This window comes from Lampetra planeri, chromosome 50 (genome assembly GCF_965212315.1).
Source record: "Lampetra planeri chromosome 50, kcLamPlan1.2.h2, whole genome shotgun sequence".
NCBI lineage: Eukaryota > Metazoa > Chordata > Hyperoartia > Petromyzontiformes > Petromyzontidae > Lampetra > Lampetra planeri.
Genome location: NC_136156.1, coordinates 8,931,836 through 8,951,269, shown reverse-complemented (window position 1 = coordinate 8,951,269; position 19,434 = coordinate 8,931,836). Strand labels below are relative to the sequence as shown.

General features: G+C 44.3%; 1 protein-coding gene across 11 annotated transcripts in view; it reads right to left on the bottom strand.

The window, feature by feature from the left end:
- LOC144734204 (clathrin coat assembly protein AP180-like) overlaps positions 1–19,434 on the bottom strand; it is a 140,139-nt gene that overhangs the window by 66,097 nt on the left and 54,608 nt on the right. For 9 of the 11 annotated variants that reach the window (XM_078616297.1, XM_078616300.1, XM_078616298.1 and 6 more), the window contains 6 exons: positions 17,755–17,837; positions 15,040–15,067; positions 14,595–14,698; positions 11,316–11,410; positions 8,436–8,684; positions 4,504–4,623 (listed from right to left, as the gene is read on the bottom strand). In XM_078616297.1, the coding sequence (XP_078472423.1) occupies positions 4,504–4,623; positions 8,436–8,684; positions 11,316–11,410; positions 14,595–14,698; positions 15,040–15,067; positions 17,755–17,837 (679 nt within the window). The remainder of the gene's footprint in view (positions 1–4,503; positions 4,624–8,435; positions 8,685–11,315; positions 11,411–14,594; positions 14,699–15,039; positions 15,068–17,754; positions 17,838–19,434) is intronic. The other 2 variants (XM_078616306.1, XM_078616308.1) reach the window with 2 other exon arrangements.

Here is a 19,434-nt window from a genome sequence, read left to right as displayed (position 1 = left end):
AATGGTGCAGCAACAAAGTGGAACCAAATGGAAGAAGCGAAGACGTGAGACAAAACATTACAAAGTTAAACTTGAAATGCTCACATTTTGTACCGGTCTGTTCTGACCCTGGAACTGGCACAAGCTTGGTTAAGTGTACGCTGTGCCCTGCTGTATAGGGTTACACGCGTGGATTGAATGGGATAATGTTGAAAGGATACAAAAGCTGGATGAGACCAACAGAAATGTTCGGATTGGCTAAGGTTCGTGAAATTGTGGGCATTTCGTATGAGAACGAATACAAATATTAACTTTCGATTTAAAGCTTTCATGACTGCAGGGATTCATCTTCTTGGTTCTTTCGATGAAGTCACATAGAAGGGAAATAATAAAATAATAACAATTAAACAATAAAATAAAATTCTCACGACGTTTCGGCCACAACACAAGCAGCTGTCCTCAGGTGAAGAACAGAGCTGTCTGAAAAACAGCGTCGTAATGAACACTGCTGAGCTTGGCAGCGTATATTTAAGCTGGGTGGGAGGAGAAGAGTGCCTTGACAAGGGAGTTTACATATCAACAGAGGAATTTAGCATATTGACGCTAAAGAACTGCAACTACCCAACTACCATACAATAAACCGGTGAAAAAAATAAATATAAAATACATCAACATAATCAATGTGCTCAATATACTCTCCAATAAGCTGAGCTATTAGCATTAAGTAACTGGGTATACACTACACTATATAATGACTACCATATAGTGAACCAATAAAAAACAAAAATTTAAACTATTACATCAATATACTCAATATACTCTCCAATAAGCTTAGTTTACAAGCTTATTGGAGAGTATATCGAGTATATTGATGTATTTTATATTTTAGTTTTTTATCGGTTCACTATATGGTAGTCATTATATAGTGTAGTGTATATCCAGTAACTTAATGTTAATAGCTCAGCTTATTGGAGAGTATTATTGAGTACATTGATTATATTGATGTATTTTATATTTAGTTTTTTCACATCGGTTTATTGCATGGAAGTAGGGTAGTTGCAGTTCTTTAGCGTCAATATGCTAAATTCCTCTGTTGATATGTAAACTCCTTTGTCAAGGCGCTCTTCTCCTCCCACCCAGCTTAAATACGCTGCCAAGCTTAGCAGTGTTCATTACGACGCTGTTTTACAGACAGCTCTGTTCTTCACCTGAGGACGGCTGCTTGTGTTGTGGCCGAAACGTCGTGATAATTTAATTGTATTATGTTTTATTTTTATTATTTATTATTTCCCTTCTACGTGACTTTACCGAAAGAACCAGAAGACAAATATTAACGCTTACATTCCATAAGTCTCGGCATTTTTTCCCTTGTTAGCTTGCAATTGAATCACAAATTATGAGATGTGCTAGCGAGTCAGATGACACAGAAAATTACACAATAAACTAAATTAAAACTATTTTTTATTTCTTTTACAAGGTTTGGCCCATCGAGCTATTTAGCTCATTTTCAGATGCGACCTTGCCACAAATGACAACTCAACAAAGTGCCTTATCATGTGGAAATGTATAGCAGCCAAATACTCTAAACACGTCGATTAAAAATGGAGGGAAAAACCGGAGGGCACAGATCAAAATCCACACGATCACGGGGAGAGAACATGCAAACTCCAAATATACAGCATGTGTCAGGGTCAGGATCGCACCCAAGAACCTCCTGTATACCGGGCAAGGTAGTTAACATCTCGCCATCGTGGCACCCAATCAATGACTCCCCACTGCAGCAGATATGACAAAATTACAGATCAAACGATATCAAATATCATCTAATGATGTCACACGTTCCCTGGAGGATGTCTTACCCAGTCACAAAACAGCACTAATGATGTTATGAAGGTCAGTTTTTGAGATGTTTTTGTTATCATATGAAGGCCCTCAGAGCTGCACTATGTCAAGTTATGTGATAAGACATTTTATCGAGTGGCAGGTGCATCTTCTATTATGACAACGGAACCAGCACTGCTGAATTCACGAGTTCAACTCTAAGTGGCAGCCAAGATTAATCTGGGTTGTCAAGTGTGGTGATCATTTCAGCCAGGTTACAAATGTACTTAAAGCATGGGCATATGCATGCTTGTAACGACCGACAACAACGGAACAAGTGAATTATAGAACATATGAAAGTTAGAGCTATATTATTAATGACTATTTGGTTCTTTTGGTAAAGTCACGTAGAAAATAAATGATCATTCATTCTTACCTGATAATGGTTGCTTGTGTTGCAACCGAAACGTCATATTCTATTATTATTTGATTTGATTTTCTACGCGACTTTACTGAAAGAACCAAAGAGTAATTCCCGCAGTCACGAAAGCTTCAAATCTAGTTTATATTATTGATGCTTAATGCAGGAGTGGATATAACATAATGAATATGATAAAAGCAAGATCAGAAGAAAGCTTGGAATTACTAACAGGCACACAGAGGGACACTAGGATCAGGCAAACACATCAGAGACATGATATCGGTCATCATCCAGCAGTGGATAAATCATGGCTGATGATGAGCAACTTGGGCCTTCCACGGTTTCTCCAAGATGATATTGACTAGAAAGAAGCGGGGACCCGGGCAAGGAAACCAGGCGATGCAGGCTTAGCCCTAGGGGCACTATAATTTAACTTATTAATGTTTAAACTTAATAAGATGATTATGAATGACTTTCCATAAAACACAATGCTATGGCAATCACATGTAATAACATCACCTTGTTTGTTTAACAGATAGGCTTTTGCGACCAATATCATCCAGCTGTTTTTTTTGGGTTAGATCGCGTAAATATATAAATGTGTCGTTAAAACTCGCCACCACCCGACACAGCCAACTAGTAAGGGTTGTCACGTAAACAGAACATGCCAATTCATCACTAATACAGCACAGTTGATGAATTTGCCTGATCATATTAATGAAGGCAAAGGCCCTTCATAGTAACAAAAACAGTTTACGAGAAACAACAAAAAAGACTCACTCTTCAACAATAAAAAGCGCGACCCTATTTTTTTTTATATGTAGTGTGTCACATGTCAAGCAATGGATCCTTCTTAATTAGAAAATAGAAGAGCCCAGAGAGACCGAGGGGATTAGTGTTTGAGACTGCACTTGTGTCGACTACGAGGCCTGATGAGAATGACATTTTGGTTGACTTATGAACGGTTTCTAAATTGGCATATGAATAGTTACTTATTCGTAGCTATTGGGTACCACACAAATCCTTCAACAATCAAACATGTTCAAGAAATAAACGAATTTGTATTGAAGGTCAATTTATAAAATGTTGCACACACATTGCGTATGGGTAGAACAGGGTTAATGATAGGAATAATTAGCATTATCCACTTCGTGGTGCATTCCTGAACACAAAACAAAACTAGAATTGTGTCTGGGAATCCATAAGTATTATGGTTTTATTGACGTCACAACAGCAGTTTTGCCAATACTGCATTGTGCCAGAAATTAAAATTTATATACAAATTAGTTTATTTAGTAAGACTTTTTTTTATTTTGATGGTGGCCCATCATATAAAGGACATTTTTAAACTTGTCACTATTTATCTGGCCTATAATTGTGCACTTAGAAGACGGCTATTGCCCAAAGCGTCACCTATTTTACACTTTTACAGACACGCTATTTACAAGTGGGAGTTCCCCCCCCCCCCTAGTCTATATATGATAACCTTTATGATTATTATTGTGACCCCCTGCTTCCCACAGACAGACATACATACAGACAGAGATAACTCATCCATCCTTGGTCCTGGAGGTGAATGGGTAAGAGAAAAAAAACACTCCAGCGAAAAACCTCTTCACAGCAATGTATAATATACCAAGCTCAGTCTATACCACATTGGCAGGCTAGTGCCTAATGTTTAGTAACGTTTTAGTCATTCCTGCAGCATGATTGTGGAAGGCAGGGGGGGGGGTAGTAGGAGGGGTGAGACAGCAATGGGGGTGATCTCCCTACTCAAGATATTAAAATAATTATAAATACAGTAGTGCCTCAGTTATCATTTTAATCAGTTCCACAAAAAACTACTGTTAACCGAAATAACTGTTAACCGACTATACGAATTCCATGTTAAAAGCATGAATCCGTTCAATCACGTAAACGTACCGTTAATCAACGTTTTTACACGAGTCGAAACCATGAAGACCCTATGGTTAGGCAAAACATGAACCGAAAAATCGTTAACCGATGTCACGGTCAACTGAGGGACTACTGTACATTTAATGTGTTTTTGTTATTATTAACGAAGGGCCCCGTTTAAACAGCATCATATTTCAGTTTGCCCAGGCCTCCCTCACCCACCCTCCCCACCACCTCTTTGCCTGCAAGGGACTGCGCGGTGCACGCCCGTGCCATCAACAATACAACTGGAGAGGCATAACAGGGGGGGGGGGGGGGGACACTCCGCCTCTGGAGTTCGTTGTTGTTTTGTGACAGACACAGCGGTAGCAGCTCGTAGCCCGCACCAGAAAAGAGGTCGACAGCCGCTTCGGCTCCGTCTCCCGGTTTCGCAGCAGCGGCGGCAGCAGCGGAGGAGGAGGCGGCAGTGGTGGTGGCAGGCTCGCTCAGGGTTGAGGCAAACACATCTGCTCCGATGCAATCCCCGATTTCCAGTGAGGCAGGTAGATAGGCAGGAAAGCAGGAAGGATGAAGATCACGTAAAAGACAGGTACACAGAGGAAAGTTTATGCCACTCTAACACAGATGTTCCCCAACATTGAGTTTGGCTGGGTGGCTCGCAGGGCTTTGTGAACACTTACTGTTTAATGTTCCCACTTTATTGAATATGGACTCTTAGGTGCAGGAAACAGAAAATCCTTTAATCAAAATCCTGTGAGAGCCCACTGAAGAATCTCTTGCAAAATAGACTCCTGAAAATGTTTTCCAAAACATAAAAAAATAACGTATTACATTCATACGACTAAAGATCACAATACAATGATCTTGATGTTATGTTGCAAATAATCAAACAAAATAAAAGTCTAAATATTCCAAGTATACCCTCCACGGGTTATCATTATAAAACCGCTTAAGGCCGAAAATTCCAGAGTAAGGGCCTCAGAGGACCTAGACTTTCATTAGGAAAACAAGAAACAATTATACCCAAAACTTCGTCCAAATTTCAGCATGAAAATTAATTGCACATTTTTTTCTTTATTTTGTGTTCCTGAATAGTAGGTGTTATTTCCGAATTGCTTATGCTTCAAAAGTACAGAAAATGGCTATTATTCCCCACAAACTTTGCTTTTGTGACCAGGACAGTGATTTTGAAATTTACCTATTTTCCAGAACATTCCAGATGGATTCAGTCCTAAATATACTTGGAGGAACACTAATATTCTCAAACTATCCAGTAATAAAGTAGTATAAATACAGGGGCCTTAAGCACACCAGTTCAGTTTAGTTCCAGCTGCCTAAGTGGATACATATCTGCACTTTTCTGAGATGGCATCAAGAGGCTGCAAGCATCCGGCAGACGCATTTTGCCATTTCTGCGGCCAATTATTAATTTATCAAGACAAGAGCGAAAAAGTACTCTGTGGAAGCATCTGCTAAGATGTGTGAGGCCTACAAGGCATATTTCAGCATGCCTGTCGGGGATCAAGACAAACCCTGGGCACCTCATTTCACCTACGAGCAATGCAAAATGCAAACTCTGGATGATAAGATGTACAATTGTTGCTCGGAATTTGATGTTATAAAAAATGTGAAAGTTTTTTTTATTTTAAAAAGTTTTACAACTCTAAATGTTATTGAAAAACTATATCATATATAAAAAATGTTGCGAGAATCTCCTACACATTAGTCATGGGTGAAATAAATTTATTTTTGTAGGATGGTAGAGGGGAAAAGAAAGACATGAAGTTCGCTATCCCAAGTATTTGGCGGGAACCTACTCACCACTCAAGCAACTGCTACTTCTGCATGATGGACGCTTCCAAACTTCGGACTGGCAAGAATGCACCTGCTATCATGTATCCGGACCTTCCTTCATCCATCGCCCCGGTGCCTCACTGCCATGAGTTCCCCGTGCACACTCCTCCGGAGAGAGAGCAGCCGTCTTTAGAAGAGAGCAGCAAGTCAGAGAGCGAGGAAGACGTTGTAAATCCAGATGACAATTTCAGAGGTGGAGCTGAGGAGAGAATCCCATACTACCAACCAAAAATACCTCAACGACTTGATCAGAGATCTTGGTCTCACCAAGTCCAATGCCAAGCTTTTGATGTCTAGGCTCAAGCAGTGGAACTTGTTGGATGAAAGTGTACAAGTCGCAGATCAGAGGAAGCATCACCAATTTTTTTGCAGCTTCTCCACCCATCAAGATGGGCTCTCTGCTTCTGCCACCATGTGACCAGTCTGTTCTCACTCAGTGCACCTCAAAGAGAATTACAACATCATCAAGACCTTGCTGGACGCCTTGAAGTATGATGAGTATGGCTGGGAGGTCATGGGAGACTTAAAAATGGTGGCACTCCTGATTGGTCTCCAAGGCAGTTTAACCAAGTTACCCTGCTATCTTTGCCGTTGGGACAGCTGGGACACCAAGACGCACTACCACAGGTGGGACTGGCCACAGCGGAAGGAGTTATCCGTGGGGAGGAACAACGTCAAATAGGAGCCACTGGTGGACCCCCGGAAGGTGCTAATGCCGCCACTGCACATCAAATTGGGCCTTATGAAACAATTTGTTAGAGCTGTAGATAAGGAGTCGGCAGCCTTCAACTACCTTCAAGACTTCTTCCCTAAGCTGTCCGAGGCAAAGGTCAAAGCCGGTGTCTTTGTCGGACCACAGATAAAGATCCTGGAGTGCAATTAATTCCCCAAGAAGCTCACTAGTAAAGAGAAAGCGGCTTGGAACAGCTTTGTCGCAGTGGTTCGTGGCTTCCCGGGCAAATCACAAAGTCGAAAACTATGTGGAGCTGGTTGAGACTCTGGTGAAGAACTATGGCACAATGGGCTGTAGGATGTCCCTCAAAGTCCATATCCTTGATGCTCATCTTGATAAAATCAAGGAGAACATGGGAGCGTACTCGGAGGAGCAAGGCGAGCGCTTCCACCAGGATATACTGGACGCCGCTACCAAGGACAGTATAATGAGAACATGGGAGACTACATTTGGGGGCTGATTCGTGAAAGCGATTTACAGTACAATTGTAAATCTCTAAAAACTAATCACTTCTAAATCTTTTGTACTCATTTTTGTATTACTTTATTATAAATACATGTTACTTTTGATTCATGTGTTTTTTTCCGGACTTTGTTAAGGAAAAGACACAAATTTGCCCGTTTTCTCATTGAAAATAGGTAAATTTTAAAATATCACTGTCCTGGTCAGAAAAACAAAGTTTGTGAGGAATAATAGCCATTTTCTATACTTTTTAGGTATACGCAATTACGAAATAACACTAACTACCCAGGAACAAAAATTGTGTTACATAGTATAATTGCTGCGCATTTCTAAATGAAACACGAACACTGGGTAAGAAATGGCATAGTTCTTAAAAACATTGACCTGCCCATCCCAACTCCTTCATAAGAAAAACAAGTCCAACTGATTTCCTGCTCCAATGAGCAGTGATGCAGTCATCACCTCCAGCTTGGAGCCCTGGGCCGAGTCAACCCACAACCAGGGTTTGAAATCACAACCTTCGAGTTGCGAGTCGCTTTCTCTCCTGTTGAGCCACTAGGCTGGCTGAGTCCCCTGTGACACGCAGTTACCTCTTGATAGCTCTCTTCACGAATTATTATTATGAATAAATAAAATATCTTACATTTTAATACAGGCCTACCATTATTCAAGGGCTTTTTAAATTTTAACATAATCCAACGGAGGCCCTGGTAGCTGCAAAAAAAGTGGAAAAAAATATTTTGTTTGATTGGTATTCTTGTGCTGGTCACTGTTGACCAGGCTAATCAGAAATTATACATATAAATGATGCTTTCATCCCGTGCGGGTAGAATCACAGATGTGAACACAGGATAGTGCTCGATTAATGTTGACATAAGGAATTTCACGAAACTTAACTTTTATTTTACCCGCCAAGGCCCAAGGAGCCATATAGCTTTTTTTCAGAAGCAACCTGGCCACAAATGACAGCTCAAAGAAGCGGCGTATCATCATGTGGAAATTATAGCAGCCAAATACTCTGAAATGCACGTTAATCCTAAATGTGGAGAGAAAAACCGGAGGACCCGGAGAAAAATCCACACGACTACGGGGAAAACATCCAAACATACAATAGGCATCACTGGGTTGGGATCGAACCCACGACCTCCTATATACCAGGCGAGGTAGTTAACATCTCCTAGCCACCGTGGCGATTAAATGCAAGCGCGCCCCGAGCCACCCAGCCAAACACAGATGGGGTTCTCTCGAATCGACGCAAGTCGGACTGACCTCCGAAGAGGTCCACGTCCGAGGGCTGCACACTGGAAGGAGCGACGGCGCTGCCGCCGCTCGGAGGCGAAGCGGCAGCCGCGCCCCCTGCCGCCGAGGCCTCAGCTGGAGGAGAGGAGGCCTCACCCTCGCTTACGGGGGGGACACCCACGGGTGGTTGCGCGGCGGCGGAGGTGGTGGCCGTGAGGGTGGGGGTCGGGGTGCGGGACGGGTGGGGGCTAGGAGGAGCTGCTGGAGCAGACAGCATGTCTAGGAAAGACCGAGGAGGAGGTTAGACCGAGAAACTGACTTTTTTTTTAAGGGATGACAGTTGAATGAAAGAAGTTAACCCGAGCTCACAATGGGGATGTGATGTTTATATACAGAATGCACACGCTGTGGAAGTTGTATATTTTAAATGTGTGTACACGCGTCATTACACGTTTTGCCGTGTGTGTCAATCGATACTCTAGATACCATTTCAAAAAGGGATGTTCCATCTCCAGGTGTTACAGATGACATATGAATAAATTATGAATAACAATAATAATACAAACACCTCTGATGTTATTCCAAGCACTGCCTTCCCTCGCTACCGCCCAGCATTGTTTTCTAGGTAACGGGCGCTGGCTCACGCTCACCGATGTTAAACCTAGAGTCTGAAATACTCACCGTTGATCTCAATGTGCAGTGAGCAGTCACTCCTAATTGCTGCTGCTAGCCTGATAGATCATCCCCCCTCTACTGCTCTCCACACCTCCAAAACCAACGTTACTCACGCTGCTCGCAAAATTGGCTAAAAACCTTACGGAAACCCAGATATTTGTTTCAACCTATAACACGCACAGTCGTTTCTTAGCGCTCAAAGACAAACACGAATTCGGAGGCGCGAGGAACCGCATGCAAGTCAGCCAGGCAGTGAGCAAGCACCAACATTACCCAAGCTCTGCAGTCCTCAAGATGTTAAGATTGTCAGCCAATTAATGAGTGTTCATATATGTGAGGAAACCTCGAGTTAACCCAGAGAAAGCCCAAGCGAGAGCAAGAAGTCTAACACTCCAACCTGGTGCTTCGCAACTGGCGTTCTGCTGCGGCAAAGTCCCCAGCAGGCGTGTCGCCACGTTGGTCGGAATCCCAGAAAAGAGCCTCGCTGCCAATACCAAGTGTTCAGTGGCCGGCCCACCTTCCCCCTTACCATTGGTCGCGCATGCGCAGGGGTCAGGCGAAAAAAGTGCAGCTCTGCAAGTTCCCGCTTCCGCCACTGTCGGAAGAAGGGCCTCCACTAGGAGGCATCTCTGAAGAGCTCCCTCTAGTGGAGGGCATCTGCCTACTCTTCCATGTCTTGGAATGGGTGGGAGTACCCACACTTTACGACCTGCCGATGCACTGTGGTGTGCACACGTCTGTTGGGTGGACAGGAGGGTATGCAGGATACTTTGATGGACTCCCGTCATTTGAACTGCCGCACTGGGAGACGGAATGGAACTGGCGACCATAGTCCAGCATGCTAAACCATTACACCATGGCAGCATCCCTAATACTAATAAGTAAATAAATCATGAAGATTGAGAAAACGCAAAAGTGTGCTGTGCAGTAAATTTTTTAGACCTAACTGCTCTGAATCATACAAATGGAAGAGATGGAGATTAGGCCATACCTACTGCACCACCTCCTGATCAGCCAAGGTAAGGCACCTCTATTGCCCACAGGAAGAGTTTTAAAGTTATGTCATCCACAAACCTTCACGGATTACAGGAGTGCGTCAGTGTGAATAATGTATACTTCATCACGGCACTAAAATGTCCTGAGTTTCAAACAACCGCATAAAACAAAATCTACTGAATTCATGAATGTCACCATCCACACCTCACAATTAACTAAACCAGCTGCCCAGGACAGGTCAGTTTATAAAAACGCACAACTCGTCGCCGAGGTTATCACAGCGCACTCCCAGTCCACATCGCAGCAGGAGGTGGACCAAAAGTGGACTTGGTGGGTGGGGGCATGAGGGGAGGAGGCCACAGATCCGCGTTTACACGACAGGTAAAAGGAGCCATCGGCAAGATGTAAATATTGCCAACGGCGCCGAAGGCAAATTCTCAATAAGGCACCGTGGGAAGTTGCAATCGCTGTCAATAGAGGGGGGGCACTATGGAGTAAAGTCAACTCAGTTGATGTTCCTGCGGTTCATGATTAGATTGCGGTTGACGCTTCAATGGGAAGATGAGACGCACGAAATGCAGACGTCTCATATCCGGTTGTTTCACAGCAGCTTTTGGCTAGTCAGAGCAAAGACGGTCACTGCATCGCGTACTTTCAGATGCGCTTCTGCGGCCGTCTGGATCACTCTTCCTTCCGATATTAGGAAGCCACTGTAGCTATGCAATTTTACATAATCTAGTTTTAAAACTAATTTCTTTAGAACTGGTTTGTGTTTAGTTTATTGTCCTTCCCTCACACCTCTGATTATCACGATTGGCTACGTACGGTCCGAAAAAAGTTAAACGTACATACATACATGTGCGCGCATTGGAAGGCCTGTGCTTGTAAGGGAAGGGTATTTAGCATGCGTAAGAGAAATACAGCGTATAGCTTACCTCCGCCAAGTAGATCAGCTTATTCCAGGAAAGCGCAAGGTGAAGGATAAAGTGGTGAAAAAAGAAGGGCAAATGAGTTTGATTTCAGCAGGAAGAGTAAAAACAACCACAAAAAGGGACTGGCCAGGCCAGGCTGAACACGAGTCGTGTGTGAAAAAAATTAAAACTATCCTGTCTGCCATACCGTGGATAAGATGACCGCAGGTAAGAGGCAAACTGATCTTACCCACAAATAAATGTGCTTATCCAAGAAGGAGGGGGGAGGGGGGGTGGAGCGACCCCCCCCACCCTGACGGGTACTCACCCGCCCAGCTGCCCATGGAGGGAGACGCGGGCTGGACGAGCGGCTCTGCTGCTGACAGGAAGTCCGTCTGTAGACCCAAAAGGTCATTCGATGCACTGCAAAATGTTTTTAGTTACATGATCAATAACAGGGCCGGGCGGGGTAACATGTTCTCCGCTTGTTGCGGAGGTTTATGGTAAAATGGTGCAGGTCGCGCCCTGGTTTAAACTGCGGGCAAATTAAACCGTTAAATATGCACAGTCTGCTTTGCAGTGGACATGAAGGATCCTGTGACGCAATCCGAAACGGGGAGGCCATTGGGTGTGCTGGCATCAGTCCAAGTTTACCATATTCCTAAAACGACCCACAAATTATTCATTTGGAATTATACAAATAAACATCGCTGCCTACTGGCGGACTATATCCATCTGTGAAACAATGCCTCGATGATAGCCCTGACCTATGTACAAAGCTCAAATACCAAATGTATTAAAGTATTATACTTATCAATAGCTGCACGATCAACATTTCAGCATTTTTCATCTCCAGTAATACCCCGGTTTACGTCGGGGGATGCCTTCATGAAAGGCGCGACGACGATTATAGAAACGACGTCAATCAAAGTGATTTTTACACGGCAGCTAAAGACAACGGAGGTTGTACGGTGACGCTGTGCGTTAATGCGCGCATCTTCATGCTAGATGTACCCACAACGTTACATTATATTACTAAAATATTGTAAATCAACACTAGTGTACGACAGTAAACTTTAACACAAATTATACAGGGCACAATAAGATCGGTACACTATAAAAAAAATCAACAAAATACCGTACGTAAAAAAATCTATTGTACTCTCCAGTATAGTATTTCTTTACGCGCGACGCAAAATAGTTCATGTACATGGTAGGTGGAATGAAGGCTGAGAGGTGACGGATAACGAGAAAGGACTGACGATGCTGTCAGCGACGTGTGTGTGTGTGTGGAGTCAAAGCGACGCAAATCTGGTAGCGGTGTTAATAATAAAGTGAGGGCGTGTTCGAGAAGTAAATCGCAGTACGACGGGACATGTGCAGAGTCATTTATACCGTGCACATCATGCCCAGATGAGTTTCCGGGAGTCCAATCACATGTAATGTCAGACATTCATCAAGTGGCCCCGTTAGCTCAAATAATCACGACTGTTTGTGATGGTCCATGCAGGCCCCACTCGCAGCAGTCGCATGTACATACGTATGTATTTATGTTGAACTTCTTTCGTACCATACGTAGCCAACTGCGACCATCTGAAGTGCATACATTTTTCAAGTTAAGTTGATTTTTTATTTTACCAGGCAAGGCCAACTGAGCGAATACAAGCAGTCCCGAGTTAGGTTCCTGAGAACGATGCGTAACCCGAATTTTTCGTATGTCAAAAACTGAATAATTTTGCCCCAAAATAAAGATACAATCCCATAGCTGAAAATAGTTGTGCCTCCACCACCGTTTTCTCTCAGTACTGTATCGCGCTGTCATCCATTTTCTATCGCGACCTGCATTGTATCGATGTACATCCGCTTTGCACTACCTGTGAGTCTTTCACGTTAATCGAAAATCTCCCCTAACACGACCCATAAATTAAACTAATGGAATGTATACTACTGTGTGTACGTGAAGTCTAGGCTAGGCCTAGGCCTAGACTTCACGTACACACACACAGAAGGGCACAAGTGGAGTAGGCTCGTCTACACACACACACACAGAAAAATATCCCCCGTGTAGCCTTCACAGACTGTTGGGGCAAGTGCTGTTAGCAAGCACCTATGAAAGCTGGAACGGCATACGAGGGGGGGGGGGGGGTGGCCAGCACCACGCCCGGCCGCCTTTGTATCCCCAGTGCTGATATTTTACACATTGCACCAGGCACGCATTTGAGTCCGAGTCGACCTAGGGGAGGCCCAGGACCGTTTCAAATAATTGTCACCGGTGTTTGCCATGAGCAGGAACCGAACCAGAGTCTCCGAGTTCATAGCGCAGCAAGCTAACCGCTACGCCACCGCTCCGCACACTCACGCATAGCAGATACAGTATGTAACTGACGACATAAACTTAAAATTAAGAAAACTAGCAATAGATGCATGGGAAATGAAAGATAGTTTTAAGCATAGGAAACGAACAATTATGTAATGCTACAAAAGGAAAAGTATTAAGTAACACTAACAACACTTTTTATTTACCTTAATCCCAGTGAAGCTCGGGCTCGGTGATGGCAGCGTTTTGGTGGAGCGAGGCGTAAGGCAGGTCGACTTACGCCTCGCTTCGCAGTATTTGTCCGCAACCTCACTGCACTATCTGCTCTTACGTAACTAAACTTAAACATTTCCGCAAACAGTATTGAATTTTTTATAACATTATTCATGGGAGCATTTCCATAAAGTCGGATTTCCGTAAGTCTGGCCCTTCTATAACCCGGGGAATGCCTGTAGCTCTTTTTCAGAAGCGACCTGCCCACAAATGATAGCCAAATTAAGTGCCTTATGAATTTATAGCAGCCAAATACACGTTTCTAAAATGTGGAGAGAAAAACCAGAGGACCCGAAGGAAAATACACACGACCACGGGGAGCAAGACAAACTCCAAATATACAGCAGGCATCAAGGTTGGAATCGAACTCCAACTCCTGTATACCAGGCAAGGTAGTTAACATCTCCTAGCCACCACGGTGCATAGGTCGTGCACTGAAGTAGGAGCTGCCCAGTACGCGATGCTTCCACATGCAGGCAGCAGTGGTATGAGCCGGCTGCCCACTTGTGCGGGTGTGAATACGCGTTCACCGCATTCATCCATGGTTCACATCCCTCGGCAAACTGGTAACCTTCAACAAACTTTTACTCTTCAGACTCAATTGTGCATGCCTGGATTTTAACTTAATACTTTGCTCGTTTACCCAGAAAACCCTCCACCGAGTCTTAAACTCGATTCCTGCCATGTTTCCACAGTAGGAGGCAATGTCGCCATGTTTAAACCAAACAGTCATTTGCAGAAAAACTTCCAGCATCAGGATGTTTGGCCAATATCAGCTACAATGTCTTTTGTTTAGGTATGGAAGGAAACTGGAGACTCTGGGAAGAAACACCATGCAGAGCAGGGGATGAACATACACACTCTACACAGTAAAGGCACCCACCACAATTGGGAATTGAACCCAGGTTCTTCTGCCCCGTGAGGGGGGCAAGCGTTAGCAATGTGCCACCCTGCCGCCCGAATCGTCGTCCGAGCACGCCGAGTTACCCGGGTGTCGCCGCGTGTGCGCAAACGCACCTGGTCACTTGTGGTGCACTGCTCGCCAAGAAGACATCTCCCCCTGCGGTCGTATCGATGCTCTGGGCAGGGGTGCTCACCGGAGAAGATGATGTAGTTGGAGCCTATCGTGAAAGAATAATTCAAAGAACAACCTTAGTTTATTTTTTTTTAAACCACGGTTGACGTGATCAATCCTAAAGGCTCCGAATGTCAAGGGGCTATCAGCAGAAAACAGCAGCATTGAAATATGTGATGGAGAAGAATTATAAACGCATCTCTCGACTTGAGCAAGGGTTATTAAAGGGTTCAGGAAAAACAGACGACGGGAGGAAATTCCCAAGTGGAGCCGTGCGAGGGCAGAGAGAAGTCGTATGGCCTGCAATGTTGGTGGCTGAACAGTGTGGACAAAGGACGGTATTTAAGCAACATATTGTATAATGTTTAACGAATTTATGTCACTCACCGCGGCGCCTGTGCCCCCACTGGCCACCCTGGAGTGAATAACAAGAGAGGTCCTCAGCACACAGCCATACACGTCAACAGATTAAAAATGGGCTACGCACACTTGAAAGATGAGCAACCACAACAGCACAGTGGGACATGCGCTACGGGGCAACTACCGAGGCCAGCGTGATTGAAGTCAAGGCCTGGCTACGGTGAACAAAAATGCTTTCAATGGTGGCAGTCCGAGTCGAATTCGGCACCGACCTTGATGGAGACACCATCCGTACTGTCAACATTTAGCAGAATCAATCAAGACTAAGTACAGATGCAAGCTGCCCTCGTGTGCTGTATAGCCAGTAATACGACAGGATGCTTCTGGTGATAGTGTGCAGGAGAAGTGGCGGTGATTTATAAGCAATGCAAATTAGCTTAACCACGATCCAAACAGTTCCTTGTGAAATGTATTGCTGCAGACTGGTTACATTTGAATGACAGCTCCAGCCGTGCATCATGTCCCACAGACAATATGAATGCATCGTTATAGTGCTGTGGCTTACCCTTCAATGCTGTAATCCCACCAATGGCCATACGCAGCACAAATTACACACAAACACGGACACATAAGGTTGGTAGGCTGCATTTTGACTGGTAATTAGATAACTAAAGAGCCTTCAACTGCCTTAAGTGAACACTACCATCAGGCCATACACATTTACTTCAAAGTGAGTTATGAGACTACAGGATCACATCTTCTTGGTTCTTTCGGTAAAGTCACGTAGAAGGGAACTAATACAATAATAAAAATAAAACATAATACAATACAATTCTCACGACGTTTCGGCCACAATGCAAGCAGCCGGCCTCAGGTGAAGAACAGGTCTGTCGGAAAGACAGCGTCTGAATGAACACCACCAAGCTTGGCAGCGTATATTTAAGCTGGATTAGAGGAGGAGGGCGCCTTGACAAAGGAATTTGCATATCAACAGATGAATTTAGCATATTTATGGAAAATGCTGATATGGGATTAGTCACTACTTGTGGTATGTGTAGGAGGTGGTGGGGGGGTCTCAAAGTCATATTATGCTCGTGTATTATGTAGGATTAGCAGTAATAAAGGGAAGGAATTTTAATAGTAAGGAGCTGCAGCAGCCAAACCACTGCTAATCCTACGTCCTCCCTTTATTACTGCTAATCCTACGTAATACACGAGCATAATGACTTTGAGACCCCCCCCACCTCCTACACATTCCACAAGTAGTGACTAATCCCTTATCTGCATTTTCCATAAATATGCCAAATCCCTCTGTTGATATGCAAATTCCTTTGTCAAGGCGCCCTCCTCCTCTAACCCAGCTTAAATATACGCTGCCAAGCTTGGTGGTGTTCATTCAGACGCTGTCTTTCCAACAGACCTGTTCTTCACCTGAGGACGGCTGCTTGCGTTGTGGCCAAAACATCGTGAGAATTGTATTTTATTATTTTATTATTTCCCTTCGACGTGACTTTACCGAAAGAACCAAGAAGATGAATACCTGCAGTCACGAAAGCTTTAAATCGAAATTTTACAGGATCACAGTCAATCAGACAGGAAACGACAACGTGGGTATAGTCTGTGTATTACCAGTATTCGTAAATGGTAAGACACACATCATGGGAGTTTCATATCTACAAGTAGGTTACAAGTATACAATTCCTGGCCCACAAACACTACACAGAGCTATTTCTTCACCGTATTTTCACAATCCCTTGCGTGAATTGCACGACTACCCCAGTACATAAAGTGCTCTACATCCTCCATATTTCGCAGTTCTTTCTGATGTGGAGGATGAATATTCAGGGCCCCACTCTACAAACGAATCTATTTTTTACTTTACCAGGTAAGGCCCACTGAGCTATAGATCTCTTTTTCAGAAGCGACCTGGCTACAAATGATCGCTCAACGAAGTAGCTGAGCACGTGGAAACTTATAGCACCCAAATACTCCAAACACATTTCGATTCTAAATTTTGAGGGAAAAACCGGAGAATCAGGAAAAAAAACCCACGTGACCCCGAGGAGAGAAACAGGTAAATCCAAATATATAACAAGCGTTAGGGTCGGGATCAAACCCACGACCTCCTGTAAACCAGGCAAGGTATTTAACATTTCGCCACAGCGGCACCCCCTTCCCACCTCACCTCATATGTGAGCAAGGAATAATCCACGAGTCCACAATCAATGATCGCTGACAATCCTTCACGTGCGTGTTACACGCCACAACACTAATTATACATTGTAACCGCCGAGTTGGGGTATACCAAAATGAAGTGGAATTACTCTAACGAATGGTTTGCACATTCGCAAACAGGCTGAGATACTCAACTCATTGTACTTTCGCAACTTATTCTGGACCACATTGACTTGAGAAACACGACCTCGAGTGACCCGGCCTAATCTGACAGTCACTGCATTATCGCGCGGCACTTTTGGATGCGTTTCTGCAGTCGTCTGGAACTCTTCCTTCCGATATTAGGAAGCCACCGGAGCTATGCACTTTTAAATCTAGATTGAAAACTCATTTCTTTAGAACTGCTCATTTGTGTTTAGTTTGTTGTCCTTCCCCCGCACCTCCAATTAGCACGGTTGGCTACGTGCGGTGCGAAAGAAGTTAAAAATGCATACGTACATCATCAAGACGCGTTTGTCAAGGTGTGCACAGCGTGCGACGTTAGAAACACACAGGCGGCTTTCCTACCTGCCTGTGGATCCCTCCTTCCCTTTCTTAGCCTCCTGGATGGCGACGTGTTGCTCCATGGCTTCTAAGAGAGAGCTGGGCGCCTAAGCACACACACACAGACCGTGGGCACGTCCCAGCCACACGAGCACAGGCAACAACACAAGCATGGAGAGCTCAAGTCAAGGCTGTTGCCCTGTGCGGTCACAATGTCTGTAATGGAGTCAAACGACAAGTAGAGTTGATACATCGTGTAGAGATGGAGCCATCCCCTGTCTGTTACAAAAGCACCCGCAGGCAACGAAGCAAAAGGAAACGGAGCAAGTGTCACGTGGACAGTCGGTGTGCGCGTTGCGTTTTAGCGTCTTCCCTTCCACACATGGCTTTATCGTGATTCTAGCATCCTAGAAAATAGACAACTCTAAAAATAATCAATTTAACTATTAAAATGGAAATCGATTATTGTATCCGACCTCTCAGCGGTAAAATCCACACGAGAATAAAAAAGTGTAGAGAAGCTTCCCCCCTCCACCCCCATCACACTGTGCCTCTTGTCGTATTTATATAGTGCACAGTCCGAACTTCCAGAGACACTGCAAAGATCACGGGGTGACGCTCATCAGTCGCCTCGCAAACAGCAGCAGCAGCCACTAGCCACAGCATCGAGATGGTGCTCCTCTGGGCCACTTAGGCGAATGTTAGCTCTCTGCGTCATCAGCATTAATCAGCTCTCATCTATCCCTTCCTTTGCTAAATGGAGGCCTCCCCGTGCCATCACCCCCCCCCCAGCTCCGCAAATCCCACAGAGCATCTCGCTCCTGCACACGAGGCGAGGTCACCTCTCCATTGCTCTGCTGGTCGTCCACTTAAGGGCAGTGTTTTCTTTCTTCGGCTGCCAATTCTGTCACTGCCCTCATGCATTGACCATTACTCCCTTCCTTCGGCCACCTGTTTCCACCCAAGCCATAGGTTTTTCTTGGCAATCAAAACATTGATCGAGGTGTATTTGTTCCACGATGCATATGCTCACACCTCCATGTAATTCCAAGCTTGTGCATCTCCGTGCTTCGTTGTAAACTTCTATACTTTTGGGGCATAAGCAATTAGGAAATAACACGTATTACCCAGGAATAAAAATCGTGTTACATAGTGTAATCAAATTCACCGCTTGAGGATCAGGGTTCAATCTTCAGTGGACGTCTTGCATTCAACCCCAGTGCCATGTTCATGATAAAAAAACTAGGACCTCAACATTCTCAGCTCTCAGTTCCATATATCTGTCTGAGAATATTGTAAAATTTGCCAAACTTATGATAATTAACATCCATTTATTGATTTATTTTTGGCTAAATAATTATTGTCTGATTTGCTCTAAAATCGCACAGCTCCAAAAGGAGAACTGGTGACGCAGCTGGGTGTGGTGGAGAGCACCTTTGGATCCTCTGGTTTGGAGGCAGGAGTTTGCACATTGTGTTGAGATCATGAGCATAAGACAGGGCACTGCAGCACCTATGTCGGAGGTAGTACAGCAAGTAGTTTTCTGATCTGTATGGAGTTTGCATTCCCCCCCCCCCACCTTGTACACCTGAGTTGTATCGATGCATTCTTTGAATCTCTCTAAAACGCAATGAAAATGCTTATAAGCTTGAGCCAATTATCCAAGCAGGCAAGACATTTGTAAAAAAATTGAGACTCAGTGAG